Here is an 18097-nt window from a genome sequence, read left to right on the forward strand (position 1 = left end):
TCAGATCTCTAGTTCTCACAGGCGTGTGACCTTGGCCAAGACAGGCTTCTGTGGGCCTCAGTCTCCCCATCTATGCTGTGCAGAGAGGGGAACCAGGAGCGAGTGATGTTTGTGCAAGGGCCCGGCCGCAGCGGCCTTGGGAGGAATGGTGCTCCCACAGTGGCGGCAGGAGGGGTCCCAGCTGGAGACAGACTGAGGTCTGGGCCAGGCCTTGCCCTTGGAGGCCGGGGGTGGAGGCCCGCCCACCTGGGATCTGTGTCCTGCTCGGTGGACCAGAGCCCGGCATCCTGGACCCTTTGTCCGTGGAGCCCTGGGCAGATGTGTGTGCCAAGGAAGCAGAGGGCCTTCCTGCCCCTATTCTGAGGAGAGACGCCCCCCCAAGTCCTAGTGGCGTCAGGGCCCCAGCCTCAGCCCTGGTGTGGGTGGGTAGACGGGGGCCCGGAGAATGGGAGGCCGTGCCCAGGGTCACACGGTGGGACCGCGGCAGCGCCCTCTCCCCTCCCAGACCCCATCCGCCCCCCACAGCCTGTCCTGTCTGTCCGGGCCCTGCCAGTGAAGGTGGAAAATTCCCATCCTGGATGAGCTCCAGGCGGACCTAGAGGAGTCACGTGGAAAGGATCAACCACCGCCCAGCCTAAGCCCCCAGCTGCTCACCTCTTGCCGGTCCAGAGCCTGGTCGTCTCAGGAACCACTGCTCCCGGGAACAAGCTGGCCTCCAATGCAGGGGCCCAGAGCCAGGGCCACCTGGAGAGACCAAGGCTCATCACACCCTGAACCAGGAGTGGGCTTGGGGAGCCCTGCCTCTGGGAAAGTCTTTCTGATTCTGACATTCGAGGCCCCAATTCTCCCTAGTGTCCTGGCTGCCGGGACCCCGAGCCTCGAGCCTGGACAATGTCTGTTCTGCTGCCTCAGGCTGGGCCCCCGGGATGGGGGTGGGGGTAGGGAGTGACCAGGACAGACAGGACGAAGCTCTGTGTCCCTCAGAGCTGGGGCCTGTGGGCCGAGAGGGTGTGCCCCATGCAAGGCCGGGGGCCCAGGCAGGCCTCCCAGTCCAGCCCCATCGGCTCACCCAGGGCATCCTGGGTGCAAGGCTCCGAGGGCAGGGCTGGGTGGCCTTCACTCCACTGCCAGCGCCCTGCCCCTGGCCTGACAGACAGCAGGCACTCAGTGCTTGCAGGCTGAGCAGTTACAGGGGCTGCCAAAGGGAGCCACCCTCATGCCCCCGTGCTGCCCCAGGAAGCAGATGGTCAGTGACCCTCTGCCCTCAGCCGAGCTGGAGGACGGCGTCCTGGGAGAAGACAGTCAGACCTGGGTTCAAATGTCCGCTCTGCCCCTGACCAGGGTGACTCCGGGCAACTCCTGACCCCTCTGAGAGCAGTGCCACCAACAGAAGTCTCACACAAGCCACTCAGGTCATTTTAACTTTTCTAGTTGCCACATAAAGGAAAGTGAAGATAATTAGGTGAACTTAAATTTGGTAACATATTTTATTTAGCCAACATATCCAAATATTACCATTTCTACACCTTAATGTGAAAAGATCATTACTTGCTTTTTTTCTCTCCAAGTCTTTGAAACCTGGCATGTATCTTACACTCAACGGCACATCGCAGCTCGCACGCACCACATTTCAAGTGCTCTCCTGCCCGTGGTGGCCTGTGCCCCCAGAGTGGACAGTGCAGCCTTCGTCCCTCCTGGGGACTCATGTCGGACCTCCCTGAGCCTGGTGTGCAAGCCCCGGGCAGGGGGCCGGGCATGCAGTAGGTGCACGGGGCCTGGGAGTGCCCTTTCTCCTCCAAGGCCTCGGCCAGTGGCCGACTTGGAAGCCCCCAGACCCTCGCCTTTCAGACACTCAGAGGTAGGTCACTCTGCTCACTCAGATTGTCCAGAAACTGATGGCCTCTGCTGAGCCCCTCCTGCAGGCAGCCAGGAGGTTCAGGGCTTGCTCCTAACGCAAATCTCACCCACAAAACAAACGGGTGCCACGTGAGGCAGGATTAGGGGTGGCCCCTATGCCTGGTCATGTCCGAGCGGCACGTGATGGGCGGGGCTCAGTGTTCCATGGCAGCTCGGGGTGGGCGGGGGCCCGAGTGCACGCAGCTGTAGCCCCCATGCCCCGTGACAGCGGGTCCCAATGGGCTGGGCTCAGGCAGAGAGGGGGCAGTGGGCGGCAGAAGCCCCTCTCTGCTCAGACCCGTCTGTGCCTTCCTGGCCTTCACAGCACTCACACCTCAGCCCATAGCCCTCCAGCTGTGACCCCTCCTGCCGCCTCCGGGCCTACCCAGCTTCCCATTGGCTCCGGACGCTCCCACAGTTCCTGGAAAATACCATCCACTTTCTGGCCTCTGGGCTTTGGCACATGCTGTTCCCTCCACCTGGAGCCCCCTTCCCTGCTCTCACCTTCAGGCTGGTCTGGGTCACTCTGATCCTCCCTCGGGTCTCAACGGACACGTCACCCCATCAAGGAAGCCCTCGACAACAGTCCTCATTCCGTTATGGCGCCTGTTAGAAATGCCCTGCCTTGCTCGGGATCCCTGGGGACCCTCAGTTTCTAACAGGTGTCCCTGGAATACGAGGTTCACCCCTGACTCTCATGCTTTCCGCCTCCTCCTCCCGCACCCCATGGAAGAAGACAGCTGAGCTGGGGACACATTCACGCACCCCACCCCCACAAGCTCATTTCCAGGTAACAGGAGAGATGGGTAGGAGGGGCCAGGGTGGCCCAGCCTCGCTCTGTAGGGGAGGAAATAGGCTTGGGTGGGCTCCGGTGGCCAGAGGGTGGAGGCTGCCCTGTGTGAGGGGAGACCTCATTGGTGAAAGGAGGATTAGGGTGGGCCTCAACTCCCCAGAGGAAGCACAGTAACTGGCCCCCAGAGGGTCCCAGGACAAAGCCGGTGCAGGATCATCCTAAGAAAGATCTATCTTATGTGGAGTAGTAAGCTCCCCATCCCTGGAAGCATACAAGCAACAGCACCAGGTGCTGGAAAAGGAGTTGGACCTTTGCACAGGCGTTGATTTGCGCCTTTAAAGGGTTTGCCTTCAGCTCTCAAGATTTAGGCGTGGCCCAAGGTCACAGGCAGGGCCTGAAGGGGGCCTGTCCCACCCACCCAGGCCATCCCCCCTCTCAGGGCCAATCATTAATTGGCACCGCTGGAGTGGCTGCCTGCCAGCCCATGGCCCGGCTCCGATCCCGTGCCCGGGGCACCTGCATGCCTCTTACATGGGCTGGCCTCACTGCTCAGCCCGACTTCCTGCTTGTGAGTCCCAGGAGCTGAGCCCTGGGCGGAGCAAGGGGCCTGCTCAGACCACCATGGCAGCACACAGAGGGGCTTCTGCTGCCTGCAGGGCTCAGCCCAGCCCAGCCTGCAGCCAGGGCCCTCCTGGCTGAGAGCTGGGCCTTCCTCAGAGGGCAGCGAGGAGCCAGGGAGGGCTTCAGGCTGGTCGGGAGACAGCCTGGGTGTTAGAAAGCCCACCCCCCAGGGGCAGAGAGCAGAGGGAACCTTAGGCAGGTGCTGAGCTGGTCCGGGGCTGACAGACCCGGGAGAATGAAGCGCCAGGGCGTGACTTCAGCCCCCCTGTGGATGAGGAAGGGCCAGGAGGGGTGAAAAAAGGCGTTGCTGGCCAGTGGGGAAATCAGATGTGAATAAGCAGGCAGAGGGGAAGGGCCTCCCAGGGTGAGAAGCTGCAGGAGGGAAGGGGCCCAGCAGGCTAGGGGAAGAGAAGGAAGTCAGCGATGGCTAAAGCTCTAGTTTCGAGAAGGGCTGGAGGGAGGCAGGGGCTACTCAGACTCCAAGCTAGGAAGCTAACTTTATCCTGGGCAACAGGGAGCTACTATAGGTTTTGGAGGAAGGGAGTGACATGGCATGGACGGGGCTGGGAAGGAGGCAGAGGCAGGAACTGACAGCTGCCAGAGGAGGGCCCGCGGTGGCCATGGGGCAGAGTGGGGGGATGGACAGAGGGGACAACCCAAGGTTTCTGCTGAACGACTGGGTGGTCAGGCCAGCAGGGGAGGTTGAGGATGGAGATTTCAGCAGCCAAGATGCTGAGCGTGTTGACCAGAGGCTCCCATGGGTCAGCCGCGCCGAGTGGTCCACAGGGGGCAGCCGTGCTGGTCTTGACGCCGGGGGAGAGCTGATTGGGGTGGGGCTGGGAAGGAGCAACCAGAGGCTAGAGGAAGCCCAGGTGAGCTGGGCCCAGCTAAGGAAGAGGGTCAGTCAGCCACACCAAGGTCACTAATGGGCGGGACAGGGGTGACTGGAGTGAGAAAATGAGGAACGGGGACAGTGGGTGTGGACATCTCTGCCAGAAACTCTGCCTCTGAAATGCTTGTGAAAGTGAGAGGGGGTGTGCTAGGTGGGCTCCCTAGAAGCAGAGCCTGAGATGCCTGATCCCAAGGGGAGCTCAGGGCGTGAAGAATGTCACAGAACAGCCCCACCTGCACAAGGGGACTTTATACCCTCTGCATCAGCCCGTCCTTGGCTGTAGGCACCCCTCTCTGTGAGCAGAGGGCTAGACTCCAAGAAGGAACAGCTGTGAGCTGTAAGCCGCGATCCTTACAGCACCAGGGGCTGCTCTCCGGGAAAGTGATGTGGGTCCCCTATGCGGGGGCCGGTCGCTGGTAGGGGGGCCAACACCAATCCTCTGGGCTTTGGAGGGTGCATAGGAGCCCGACATTTACTATTGGTACTATTGGTGAACTCCCCGCCGGGGGCCTGACCCTGAGGAGAGGATCAGAGTGGCCAGGTCTCCCTCACCGCCTATGTCTTGAGGTCCTAAATGAAGGGCAAGTTCCCACCTGTCCTCAGCCCACAGGACCATGTCCACTGCCCATCCCCCTTTGTACAGGGAGGCAGGGAGGGCTACCAGAAAGGGGACCTGAACCCAGCTCCCCCGTGTGGCCACTGGCCACCACACAACTCCCCTGGCCTCAGTATCCTCAGCTGTGCAGTGGGGATGGTGACAGCTTCATCGAAGCCCAGGGTCCTGGGGGGTGGGGGTGGGTGGGAAGGGGGGTTCCAGGCAGGCAGGTGGGCACCTGGCATGAAGCGGGCACCGGTGCCCATGCCCTCCCAACTGCGGGGGACGGGGCAGGCAGTCCCACCCTCTCCAATGGCACCCGGAGGGAGGAAGCTGCACTTGGGTGGTGCGGCCCTCGGGAGGGGGCGGTGCCACCCTCCGTGCCAGGTGCCACCCACAGGCTGCTCATTGCAAAGGAACCCCTGGGGGCTTTCCCCTGTGCCTCCTCCAGCCCCACGCAGGTGTTCCAAGCCCTGCAGAGCTCAGCTCTGGCCTCAGTCCTGCCAGCTGTGACTCCGCTTGAAAGGCCCAGGCTCCTTGGCCCTCTGGGAATGGAAGGACCTGTTGTAATCACACGTTTGGAGGCTCACCTGTGCCCGCAGGCTGGGGTCTGGGATAACAGGGCATGCCCAGCACTGTGTCCCCTTATCAGTCCCTGCCCTCTGACCCTCACAATGGCCTGGCGGGGGGTGGCAGGTCGTCTCACCATCCCCACCCTCACTCCTTCAACAGCTGTTTATTAAGTACCTACTGCACACAGGCACTGGGAGAGGCACTGGGGACCCAGACAAGGGCCTGCTTGCTCAGAGCTCAGGTTACAAACGAGGACACTGAGGCCCCGAAGCCCCGAGGGCCAGACCCAAGGTCACACAGCGGCTCCAATCAGGTCAGGCTCCACAAGTCCCACTTCTCCCTTTCACTCCTCAGTCTCCTTCCCTGTAAAATGGGCACACGGGAGCCTCCCCCCGGGGCCGTGAGGACAGGGAGCGGGGCGTGTGGCCCAGGGACTGTGCAAAGCGCAGCGGGGCTCGCCCGCAGAAATCTGGATGTGCCACTGCCCACGGAATCGGAGGCCACCCCTCTCCCCCGTCCCAACTCCCCCTGCACAACCCCCCAACCCTGCCCTCCCTCCAGCCGGACTCCTCCCTGCCCCCACCTGTCACACTGCCGCACCCTGCTGTTCCCTCTGGCCAGAGTCCCTTCCACTCTCCGATTCCCAGCTACAGTCATACAGCTCTTCCTGTGGGCCGGGCGCCTTTCACATCAAGCCCCCCAACCACCCCATGCAGGAACCACTACTGGTACCCCATTTCCAGATACAGACGCAGAGACATGGAGAGACAAAGCCTCGTGCCTAGGGCCACCCAGCTGCCGTGCATCAGCACGGCGTGCCTCTAACCGCTGCGCCACCAGCCTGCCCGCTCACATCCACACGGGACGGTGTCCCCCAGCCTGACAGCCCAGAGCAAGGGCCCCCGTCCATTCACACGGGCTGGCTCCTGTCGACACCTCCCTCGTTCCAGACGCAGCAGTGTCCCAGAGGGCCAGGCCAGGTCCGGGTCCGGGTCTCCCTGGGGTCCTGGGCCTCCAGCAGGCCAGACCCAGAGAAGTGCTGTTACAGCAAAGAAATCAGCCAGAGGGTGTAGAAAAGCGAGCGTGGGCCACCTGGCCTGGCCTTCAGTGGGTGGGCGGGTGGCCTGGCCCCCAGGCACCCAAAGCCCCAAAGGCGGGGTCCCCGCAAGCCCGGAGGCGCCCTTACCTACTCGGAGCTCCTGCCCGAAGACAGTCTTCTCGCCGAGGGCGGAGCAGTTCCAGCGTCCGAAGCGGAACTGGTACTGGCACTCGTTGATGCCCATCTGCGCCCCCTCCCCAATCACGATGATGGCATCGGGCCGGCTCTGGCAGATGGCACGCTGCCGCGGGGCCAAGCCAGGGATCTTGTTGCAGATGATGTTGGCTCCCAGGGCCACGACGGACGACAGCGCTCTGCAGGGGGGAGAGGATGCCGAGCAGGTGAGACACCTTGGCAGGCTCCCACCCCCCCGTGCCTGCCACTCTCCCCGCTCGGTCCCTCGGCCAGCGGACGTGCTCCAGGAGCCCACCTCGTGCCAAGCTCTGCCCGCCAGGGAACAAAGCACAGAGCCCTGCCCTCAAGGACCATGTTCCACTGACCTGCACACAGGATTCCAGCTTGAAAAGGCACACACACCCGTGCCCCCTCAGCCTCGAATTTGCAGGAACGGGATCGCAAGAACCACGGGATCACAAGTTCCATGAATCAACAGTCCCGTGGAATACAAGAACCACGCCTCTCTGTGCCTCCGAGTCAGACACACAGACCCTTCGTGGATTTGACAGCCAGCAACTTGCAACTGTCCATAGCTGCCCCCAAGCAGCAGACCCCAACTCCCAGACAACTGAGGCTTTCCCATCACTTGTAGACCCCCAGCTCCCTCCACCCCAGGGTGCCTGGACCGGCAGGCTGCTAAGTAGGCTGGGCAGGCCGGGAGCCAAGCCCACCCGGTCCTGACTGCAGCCACAGCCCGTGTGTGACCTTGGGGAGACATTCTGCCTCTCTGAGACTCAGTTTTCACACCCATGACATGGGGTATAAGACACCTTTCTCGGGCTTCCCTGGTGGCACAGTGGTTGAGAGTCTGCCTGCCGATGCAGGGGACGCGGGTTCGTGCCCCGGTCCGGGAAGATCCCACATGCCGCGGAGCGGCTGGGCCCGTGAGCCATGGCCTCTGAGCCTGCGCGTCTGGAGCCTGTGCTCCGCAACGGGAGAGGCTGCAACAGTGAGAGGCCCGCGTACCGCAAAAAAACCCCCAAAAAACAAAACACCTTTCTCCCCCTCTCCAAGGGGAGAAAGGCTGCACACATGGGGATGACTGTTGTTATTGTTTCTGGAAGACTGGGTGTACTCAGAGGAGGAAACAGGAGCTGATGTGAATTGAGCACCTACTGTATGCTGGGCTCGGCAGGGTGCTTTATTGCAACATTGTATCCTCAGAGTGGTCCCCTGAGGGTGCCTTGTAATTAATCTCCCAGCACCCTGCAGGAACTGGGGGCACTTGCTCAGCTCTTTCTCTCTTCCTCTGGGTGTCATCAGTGTGATTGTCTATTTGTTTAAGGAGGTGAAATTCACATTGCAGAAAGTTAACCATTTTAAAGTCCTGTGGCATTTAGTACATTCCCAATGTTGGTCAACCACCACCTCTATCAAGTTCCAAGGCACTGTCACCACCCCAGAAGGCAACCCCCTACCCCTTAGCAGTCACTCCTCTAGCCCCTGGCAGCCACTAATCTGCTTTCCGTGCCTGTGGATTTGCTGGTTCTGGACATTTCATACGGATGGAATCATACAACATGTGACCTTTTGTGCCTGGCTTCTTTCACTTAGTATAACCTCCTCACAGGTCATCCTCATTGTATCATGAACTTCCTTCTTTTTTATGGCCAAATAATATTCCATTGTATGGCGAGATCACATTCTGTTTATCCCTTCATCACTGATGGACATTTGGGTTGTTTCCACCTTTTGGCTGTTGTGAATAACGCTGCTCTGAACATGTGCACACAAGTTTTCTTTGAGTCCCTATTTTCCATTCTTCGGGGCATGTACCTAGGAGTGGAATTGCTGGGTCACGAGGTAGTTGGTTTTGCTTTCTGAGGAACCGGCAGGCTGTTTCCCACAGAAGCTGCATCAATTGCTTGGTTTTAAGCACCCAGGGAAGGGACAGCAAGCTGAAAGGAGGCAGGCTGGGTTCCACAGGCCCACAGCAACAGCTGGGTTTCAAGACAGAGTCTGGCTTCCAAACAACAGATCAGGGGGCAAAAGGTGGGAGTGGGGAGGCCACGAGGGGCTCCCTAAAGCCGCTGCGCAGGCCCTGGCCTCCTAGCACGGTGAGTTCCCTCCTTCTGCCCACAGCCTGCCAGCCCCTTTCTTGAGAGAAACGAGTCAGTGTTTTTCCAGGGCAGCCGAGCACCCACAGCCAGCTGGGAAAGTCCCCGTGTGGCCTGAGCCCACAGCATGTGCTGCGACCAGGACGCCCCAGCGACACTCAATCCCCATGGCCCGCCAGCCCCACCCACTAATCTGGCCAAGACCCCCCTGGGTCTCCCACGGGCACAATGGGCAGCAACGCCTGAGGCTGGTGTGAAGGAAGAGCATCTGGGCAGGCGGGGCTGGGAGCGGGCTGGAATCTGGGGAATTCAGCCCAAAGTAATTGTAGATGCTCAGAAAACCAACCCAGGGAAATGAGATGGATGGGAACCCTGCCGGACACCAGCCTCCAGGCCTCGGGTCGGAGCCTGGATGCTAAAAGCACATTCCCCATCCCCGGATTCTTCCAGCAGGCTCTGGGCTGCCAAGGCCCTGCTGCCCAGGATAAGAACCCTTGCTCCTGGGGGCAGAAGTTCAGACAAATGGGGTCTAACTGGATGCACCTGGGGGCAGAAACAGATTATTGCAGCCCTGGTCTCCCCCCTCCAGGCAGGCCACCACTAGCACCCACCTGCCCCCACCCCACCCTGATGGTGTCCCTGAGAGCCCACCTACAGCTCCCTGGGTTCCTTTGATCAGAATCGGAGGCCTCCTAGGATCTGGCCTCTGACGACCCTGCCACCCCTGCTTGCGCTCGTCCCTCTGCCTGGCATGCTGGTCTCCCTCCCTTTCTTCTGTCTCGCAAACTCTCCTGCCCTTCCAGGCCCAAGGGCAAGCCCCACTGAGCTCAAACCCCTCTTCCCCAGGCACCAAGGACACGCATTGTGGACACTTGTCCCTCGAGTACCAACCTCACCCCTGGTCTCATGGTCGTTGTTTCCACCCCCGGCTCCTCCACCAGCCCGCAAACACGTCGAGGGCAGTGCCAGGTCTGAGCCGGCCCTAGGGCCTCGGGGACTGCCCCATGTAGCCGATCATGAGTGTGGGGTGGATGAATGAATGAACGAATGAATGAATACTCAGGGATTATGTCAAAAAGAGCTCCTGCAAGTCAATAACAAGAAGACAACCACATTTAAAAAATGGGTGTGGGGCTTCCCTGGTGGCGCAGTGGTTGAGAGTCCGCCTGCCGATGCAGGGGACGCGGGTTCGTGCCCCGATGCGGGAGGATCCCACATGCCGCGGAGCGGCTAGGCCCGTGAGCCATGGCCGCTGAGCCTGCGCGTCCGGAGCCTGTGCTCCGCAACGGGAGAGGCCACAACAGTGAGAGGCCCAATTAGCTAAAAAAAAAAAAAAATGGGTGAAGGACTTAAGCCTTTCTCCAAGGAGAGACAAATGGCCAACGAGCACGGGAAAAGATTCTAAACATCAATCATCATTAGGGTAATGCAAATCAGAACCACAGAGAGGAAATACCTCACACCCACCAAGACGGCTATGATCAAAACAACAGAAAATAGCACGCATTGGCAAGGATGCGGGGGAACTGGGACCCTTATGCATTGCTGGTGAGAATGTAAAATGGTGCTGCTGCTGTAGACAGCAGCTGGGAAGTTCCTCAAAAAGGAAGGATCATAGAACCCAGCAATTCCACTCCTAGATGTATGTTCAAAAGAATGAAGGCAGGCGTTCAAACAAAAACCTGTACACAAATGTTCACAGCCGCACTAGTCACAATAGCCAAAAGGAGGAAATAACCCAAATGTTCATCAACGGATGAATGGATAAACAGAATGTGGTCTACCCAGACAATGGAATATTATTTGGCCATAAAAAGGAATGAAGCACAGACACATGCTACATGGATGAACCTCAAAAACTTTATACTCAGTGAAAGAAGCCAGACACGAAAGGCCACATATTGTATGATTCCTTTTCTATGAAATGTCCAGCAAAGGTAAATCCACAGAGACAGAAGCAGGGTAGGCCAGGGGCTGGGGGAGGGGCAATGAGAAGTCACTGCTTCCTAGGTGTGGAATTTCCACCTGGGGTGATGGAACAGTTACGGAACTAGATAGAGGTGATGGTTACACAACACTGAGGATGTATGAAATGCCACGGAATTGTATACTTTAACACAGTGAAAGTGAAGTGGCAAATTTTATGTTAAATGAACTTTGAACACAATTTTTAAAAATGCTCTCTGGGCTTCCCTGGTGGCTCAGTGGTTAAGAATCCTCCTGCCAATGCAGGGGACACGGGCTCGATCCCTGGTACGGGAAGATCACACATGCCGCGGAGCAACTAAGCCCGTGCGCCACAACTACTGAAGCCCAGGCGCCTAGAGCCCGTGCTCCGCAACAAGAGAAGCCACCGCAATGAGAAGCCCGCACACCGCAACGAAGAGTAGCCCGCGCTCGCCGCAAGTAGAGAAAACCCGCGTGCAGCAACAAAGACCCAACGCAACCAAAAATAAAATTAATTAATTAATTAATTTTTGAAAAATGCTCTCTGTACACAGGACTTCCACACCCCCAGCCATAGGTGGGATCTGTGGAAGGGGACCAGAGGGGCCTTGCCCGGCTGGTACCCTGTATGCTTCTCCCAGGCGACTGGTGCTGATGCAGTAGGGGGATGGGAGCCCCCAGCCATCCTCCAGATGTCAGTGTGTGGATTAGAGGTAAAACAAAAGCTTCAGAGAGGAGAGTGGCACTGTACACCAGGACCAAAAATCATCTGATATGGTTGATAATTCAGAACTGATTTCAACATTGTCTCCCTTAGAATGTGGAGATTTTTTTCCCCTAAAGATATTAAATATTCCCCTTCTGAGCACCCGCCTTGGACAGCACAGGACTCCGCTGTGTCTCAATCCTCTCTTTGCAAGATGAGCCTTGCCATCCCCATGTTACAGGAGTGCGGACTGGAGCTCAGAGAGGCTAAGGGACCTGCCCAAGGCCACACAGCCAGGTCTCTGCTTCCAGAACTCAGGTGGAGACAGCACCGTGTCTCAGAGCACAGCACACAGTAGGAGCATAATATAGAAGACGGCCTGGAGTGGGAAACTACACCCACTCTTCATTCTCAAAACACAGCTTACATCCTCTCCGCGTTTAAAATACTCCAGGTCACTCGTTAATTTGTGCAGGTTTCTGGACAGCTGCCGGTGCTAGTGGTTGAGCTCCGGCAACTGGTCCAGTGCCCCGTCCATCCCCTCTCCCACAGTCTGATCACTGGCCTCCCTGAACAGGCCTGGCCCGCCTCACCCCAGGACCTGGCCTCACTACACCTGAAGACCTGCCCGCACTCTTCCTTCCACCCGGAGGGGAGGGGGCTGCAGATGTGAGTGGCGCGTTAGGAAACCGTCAGAGCGGGGAAGGGGTAAAAATACACGGTCGCTACAGAACTGATGCCCTGCAGGAGACAAGAAGGCGGACTCAGGCAGCATTCTGGGGTAACTGCAGTTTGGGGTGAGAACATGCTATGGGCACTCTCAGCAAGGTGCCCCACTGGGTGGGCCCAGCTCTCACCCTCTGGGAGGCTGCCCGCCCTCAGCTGCCCGCCCAGGTGCCCCAGGAGAGGCTGGCAGGGCGGCTCTGCGTGGCCCTGAGCACAGAGAAGCCAGGCGGGGCGCTCGTGTTTCAGTTGCTGACTTTTTCCATGGAAAATTCTGCTCTGGGCTCATCTCCCTGCGCTATTCAGGGAGGGGCCTCGGGACACAGGCAAGATGCCAGGGGGAGTGGGCAAAGCTGAAAGTCTGGAACTTTCCTCACTCCTGGCCTGGGCCAATCCCATGAAGGGAGCTCGGAGGAGGAGGGTTTCAGGCCCTGCAGACAAGAAGCCCCCACCTCATCCCCGTCCCCGGGGGCTGTGGGCAGGGCTCTCTGATCTCAGACCAGAGGGCGCTGGGTTGGAGCCCGGCATTGTGCAAGAAGGGCGCTGCCACTGGACAATCAGAAGATCTTTCTCCTGCCAGAGAGGTCCAAGTGGATGGGGCTGCCCCTAGGACGAGGGGGCTCCAGTGGGGCTGAGGGGCAGGTGGCCACTGCCAGGTGACAGATGGGCAGAGAAGTGGCCAAGGGCGGGGGGGGGCTTTGCTGTATCATTAGCTGGGTACCAGGCTGCCCACCTGGCAGCTCTGAGGGGAGGGGTTAGGAACATGAGTGCTGGTGCGGGCCAGCTTGTTTGGAACCCTGGCTCTGTCTTTTCCTAGCTCTGAGACCTCAGGCAAGTTTCTTAACCTCTCTGTGCCTCAGTTTTCCACATCTGTAAAGTGGGAGTAATAATAGCCATGATACATCACAGAGCTGCCGGGAGGGGATACTTGAGTCGAAGTACATGGCACTTCGTAGCTGGCCTGTGGTGAGAGGTCATCAACGTTGGCCATTATTAACTAACCCTCACAGCCTGAGACTGGAGCCCCATTACTGACCCTCATTCATTGAGCCCCCAGGATCCAGCCCCCTTGTGGGGGGCTGTTTCTATCAGAGGGACCGATGCTTAAACTGGCAACTCTGAAGCCAGTGGGTGCTCATATCAGCCACTGCATCCACTACCAAGGGGTTCATTCCTGGACCAGCTCTTCCCTCTGACCCAGCAATTTCACACTAGGGTCTATACACCCAGGAAAAGTAAGCACTTACATCTGCCAAAGGACATGAATGCGGGTCACCAGCTCAAACTGGGAACAGCAACCCAGGTGTCCATCACCAGGAGAATGACAGATAAACTGCAGTACATTCACCCAGCCAGATGCAAACCGCTTACACTGATGACTCCCCCAGACACCACGTGGAGTGAAAGACGGGAGAACACCGATGCTACCACGTATAAGAAGCTCCAGGCAGGGGATTCCCTGGTGGCGCAGTGGTTGAGAATCTGCCTGCTAATGCAGGGGACACGGGTTCGAGCCCTGGTCTGGGAGGATCCCACATCCCGCGGAGCAACTAGGCCCGTGAGCCACAAGTACTGAGCCTGCGCGTCTGGAGCCTGTGCTCCGCAACAAGAGAGGCCGCGATAGTGAGAGGCCCACGTGCCGTGATGAAGAGTGGCCCCCGCTCGCCGCAACTAGAGAAAGCCCACGCACAGAAACAAAGACCCACACAGCAAAAATAAATAAATTAATTAATAAACTCCTACCCCCAACATCTTCTTTAAAAAAAAAAAAAAAGTAGCTCCAGGCCAAGCAGAAGTCAGAAGTCAGAAGAGAGTTACCCTGAGGTGGGAGGCACTGATGGGGAGGGGCGGGGGGGAGCTTGCTCTGCTGGGGGCCTGAATGTTCTCTATCTTGAGCTGGGCAGGGGTTACACAGGTGCCCACGTAGATGAAAAGGCATCAAAATGCCCACTAGAGATTTCTGCACTTTACGTAAGTTATACCTCTACAAAAAAGTAAACTGCTGCAACACAAAAGTTTACAGGGCTGGCAGAACAAGGCAAGAATACAAACTCCAAGTTTTCTTACAAAAATTAAAATAAAGAAAGCACAGGGCTTCCCTGGTGGCGCAGTGGTTGAGAGTCCGCCTGCCGATGCAGGGGACACGGGTTCGTGCCCCGGTCCGGGAAGATCCCACATGCCGCGGAGCGGCTGGGCCCGTGAGCCATGGCCGCTGAGCCTGTGCGTCCGGAGCCTGTGCTCCGCAACGGGAGAGGCCACAACAGTGAGAGGCCCGCGTACCGCAAAAAAAAAAAAAAAAAAAAAAAGAAAGCACAATTAAGAAATAAAATGTGAACATTAAAAATCATTCCTGGATGCTTTGTGTGCCCGGCCTTGAGGGGTGCTAACCCCTCCTGCAGCACATGCGCCTGGGGGCTGCTGTGGGCTGGGCCCCCGCCCCCTGCAGGCAGAGCTGGGTTAGGCCAGAGCACAGCCCAAACCCAGGCTCAGAGGCAGGGGGATCAAAGGGCATCCCCAGCCTGGCTCTGCTGAGGGCTGCCCCCTGCCTGCCTGCCGCCCTCTGCCTCTGCCTGGACTCTGTCCACAGATGCTGCCAGCCTGTCCCCCCTGGGCCCTGATCCTCTGGGAACCCTGAATAGAGAGGCAGGCTGCCTCAGCAGCTCCCAGGGCAATAAGAAGCGTGGGCACAGGAGACCCTGAGGACCGTGAGATTGGAGGGAGCCCTTCATGAGTGGGGCCGCACCAGGCAGAGCCCTCCTGCTCTTAGCCTGCCCCCGGGCAGCACTCGGGGCCAGGGGGCAGAGCTGCCCACCTGCTAGCTGTCCTCTGCCCCGAGGAGCTGGGCCCACCAGTGGGGCCAGACCCTGACGGGCAGCCTCTGCCCAGTGCCACCCAGCTAGGGCCCCTGTCTAGGCCAAGCGCCAGTCCTGCCATGGCCCAGCCTTAGGGCTCTTCCTTGGGAAACAACAGCGGGGACCCTGAGGACCCAAGAGGGGTCAAGTGGGGGAGCCAGTGTCTCACCAATGCTCAGGATTAGAGCCATCCTGTCCTTCCCTGTCTCTGTGTAGGACACCCCTGCTTCGTTCAGGAGCTAACGCCCTCCAAACCTGCCCCAGCAGCTAGGAGTCTAACCTAAACCCCTCATGCTGTTGGACTCAAGGTGGCATGAGCACCTACTGTGTGCTGGACTCTGGGCTCAGGGGTCCCCTCAGTGGCGGGACGGGGGGCAAATGTTGTGAAAATAATTATAATTATTAGTGTTATTCCTCAGAATAAGGACTGAAAGGTCCAGAAGGTCCAGCCACCTGCTGAGTAGCTCAGGGAGGGAGGGAGGGAGGAAGCCGGGACCAGGACCCATACATCCTGGCCCCAGACCGGTCAGTGTCTCATCACCCCGTCCCTGACCCTCAAAGACAATTCGAGGGGTCACCTGTCCACCTGGAGAACCATCCTCCCCCATCGGTCCCTGGGGGCACGAGGCTGCACTGGGACCCAGCTACACTGGGGGGAACCTCCCAGGGGGGCTGCTGAAGGAGGCCCCCAAACCTGTGCCAGGCCCTCCCCACGTAGGCCGCATGCTGCTCCAGGGTGGTGGCCCATCTCATTCCCCACCGTGCAGTCTGCCTGGCCTGCGCCAGGCCCAGCTGAGCTTCAGTGGTCACCGTGGAGCTGCCGAATGAGTGACAGACAGACGCATCAGCCAGTGGGACTCGTGAGGACAGCTCGCACACAGCTGCCGGGGCCTCCTGGGGACAACGACCCCGCTCGCATGGAGAGCAGGACACTGCAGCTGGCGCATTCTCAGCAGGGCGGGGGACCCAGGTGCACCCCATTTTCTCTTTGACTGTTACAGGTCGTTAAAGGGCAGATTTTATCCCCACTTTACATATTGTTGAGAAAATGTCAGCCTCCGGATGAGGGCCTAGCACTTCGAGTCCCAGGATGTGGGCAGGGTGCCGGGATTACGGGAGTGAAGCCACCCCAAAGTGCCCTCGATAGGGCACTGATCCACTGGCATCTGCCTGTCTTCCTACTTAAAGAGCCAGAGAGAAGTGGCGTCATTGCCAGCCTGCGTCCACGTGACAGAACAGTCTCTCAGGCCCAGAGGAAGCCTCGCGCCATCTGATCTGTCCACGGGGCCTTAAAACTATGGCCACGGATGTGGCCGCAGGAGCCAGGCACCTCCACCTCAGCATCTCGTTTCTCCTACAAATTCCCGAACAAGCGACCCCACAAACCACAGCCCAGGATAGAGATGCCCCTGCAGAGGGCAAACGGCCTACCACGGCATGGACCCCCAGCACCCTCCCCCTCAGCACCCTCTCACTGGACAGAACACCAGCTCTAATGCAGCCCACCCTTCCCCAGGGCCCTGCCCCTAACCCACCACAGAATCCTGGGCATGTTCCCGAGGCTAGGACTGGGCAGCACTCCATGGGGCAGACTAGGATCTAAGTACTTTCCGGAACCCGGACCTCATGACTGAGCCCACTGGGCCTCAACACCCCAGACCCCTCCCAGAGCCCTGGGAGCCAGGAGGGGGTCGCTGGGGGACATCCTGCTTTCCTCCTGGGGAGGAGGCTTGGACCACCTTTGGGAAGGTGAGCAGTGATGAGAGAGGGCTTCCCGCCAGCAGCCCACGGCTCCCTCTGCCCTCTGGGGCGGCCCACCCCACCCCCAGTCTGCCCCTCCGCCCTGCCCCCGTACCAGCAGGACATGGCTTCAGGGCCTGAGCCAGGCCTCCCGGCCCAGCCCTGGGCTGCTCCTCATTGGCCCTGGGTGCTGTCACTCAGGAGGCTGGCCCCGGGCACACCCCACCACTCACTCTTACCCTCCAACACTCGGCTTTCTGCCTCTGCACCTTCACCCTCCAGGTCCTCTTCCCAGACCTGCTGATCGCACCACCGCAGAGACCCTCCTCCGAGAGGCCTTCCCACCCACCAGACCCCCAGGGAGCCAGGACTCTGTGCTTGACCCCCTCAGGCTTCTCCTGATGCCATTTGGGGCAGGGTCTGGCCACCGCCACCAGCTGGGGGATCCCCAACATTGCCCAGCACCCAGCCAGGCTCTGAGCTGCCCTTGGACGTAAGCACCTCCACCCCCATGGAGGTGGGGACAGGCAGGCTGAGATGGCCAGATCCCCAGCCTCCCTGCAGGCCCCCATCCCTGGCCTGGCCCTGGCCGCCCAGCTGCCCAGGGCTCCTCCAGCCCACGCTCCTGGCCCTGGCGCTTTGTAATTCTTCCTCCTCAGGCATCCTCCGGCAAAATATTTGAAGAATGTTCTAATTATCTGCGATCATCCAGGGAGGCGAGCCGGGGTCCACTTGTCCAGGAAGTAACTCCGCAAATACCTGGGAGGGCGGCACCTGGCCCCCACGCCCACCCAAGGCTGCGTCCCTGCCAGCCTCTCCCTCAGGTGGGCAGAAGTTGGCCCAGAACGTTACAGCCACAGATGGCCTGGAAGAGGCTCTTCACCGGCTCTGGAGCCCAGCAGGGCCCCATGGGCAGAGTGGGGGGCAGGGGTGCATGCTGGCCTCAGTGCTCCTGTTTGTCAAATGGGGACAAGAATGTCTTCCAAGTCTGGGGTCACACTGCAGACTCCCTGGGCCACCATCACAGTCCCAGAGCCGGCACCGCAGGGTCCCCACAGCCTTCCCCTGTCAGATGGATCAGGATAGAATGGAACAGAAGGCTGGAGGCTGGTGCAGCCAGTGCAAGGGCCCAGAGGCACGCAGGCCACCTGCCCCTGCTCTGATCTGCCTTGAGTCTGCTCATCTCCTTCCCCAGCCGGGGTTCTAGGCCAGCTTGGGGGAAGCATGGGGCTTGGGGACATCCCCAGACCTCAGGAAGGCCACTCCAAGGCTGTTCTGAGACTCAGTTTTCTCATCTGAAAATCGGACACAATCAATCCTCTGTTGGCAAATGGCTTCTCCCTCTACTGGGTCAGGAAGTACCTGAACCCCCTGGGACGTGGCCGGAGGCGGTGCAGGGGAGTGGAGCGTGTGCAGAGGGCAGGCC

At 59.3% G+C, this 18097-nt stretch overlaps 1 protein-coding gene across 2 annotated transcripts in view; it reads right to left on the reverse strand.

Annotated features, from left to right (window-relative positions):
* The window catches only part of WNT7B (Wnt family member 7B), a gene marked incomplete at both ends in the record, with an annotated part of 49693 nt that overhangs the window by 16040 nt on the left and 15556 nt on the right, over window positions 1-18097 (reverse strand). For both annotated transcript variants that reach the window (XM_079715289.1, XM_079715290.1), the window contains one exon: window positions 6557-6783. In XM_079715289.1, the coding sequence (XP_079571415.1) occupies window positions 6557-6783 (227 nt within the window). The remainder of the gene's footprint in view (window positions 1-6556; window positions 6784-18097) is intronic.

This window comes from Hyperoodon ampullatus (assembly GCF_949752795.1).
Source record: "Hyperoodon ampullatus genome assembly, chromosome: 11".
Lineage (NCBI taxonomy): Eukaryota > Metazoa > Chordata > Mammalia > Artiodactyla > Ziphiidae > Hyperoodon > Hyperoodon ampullatus.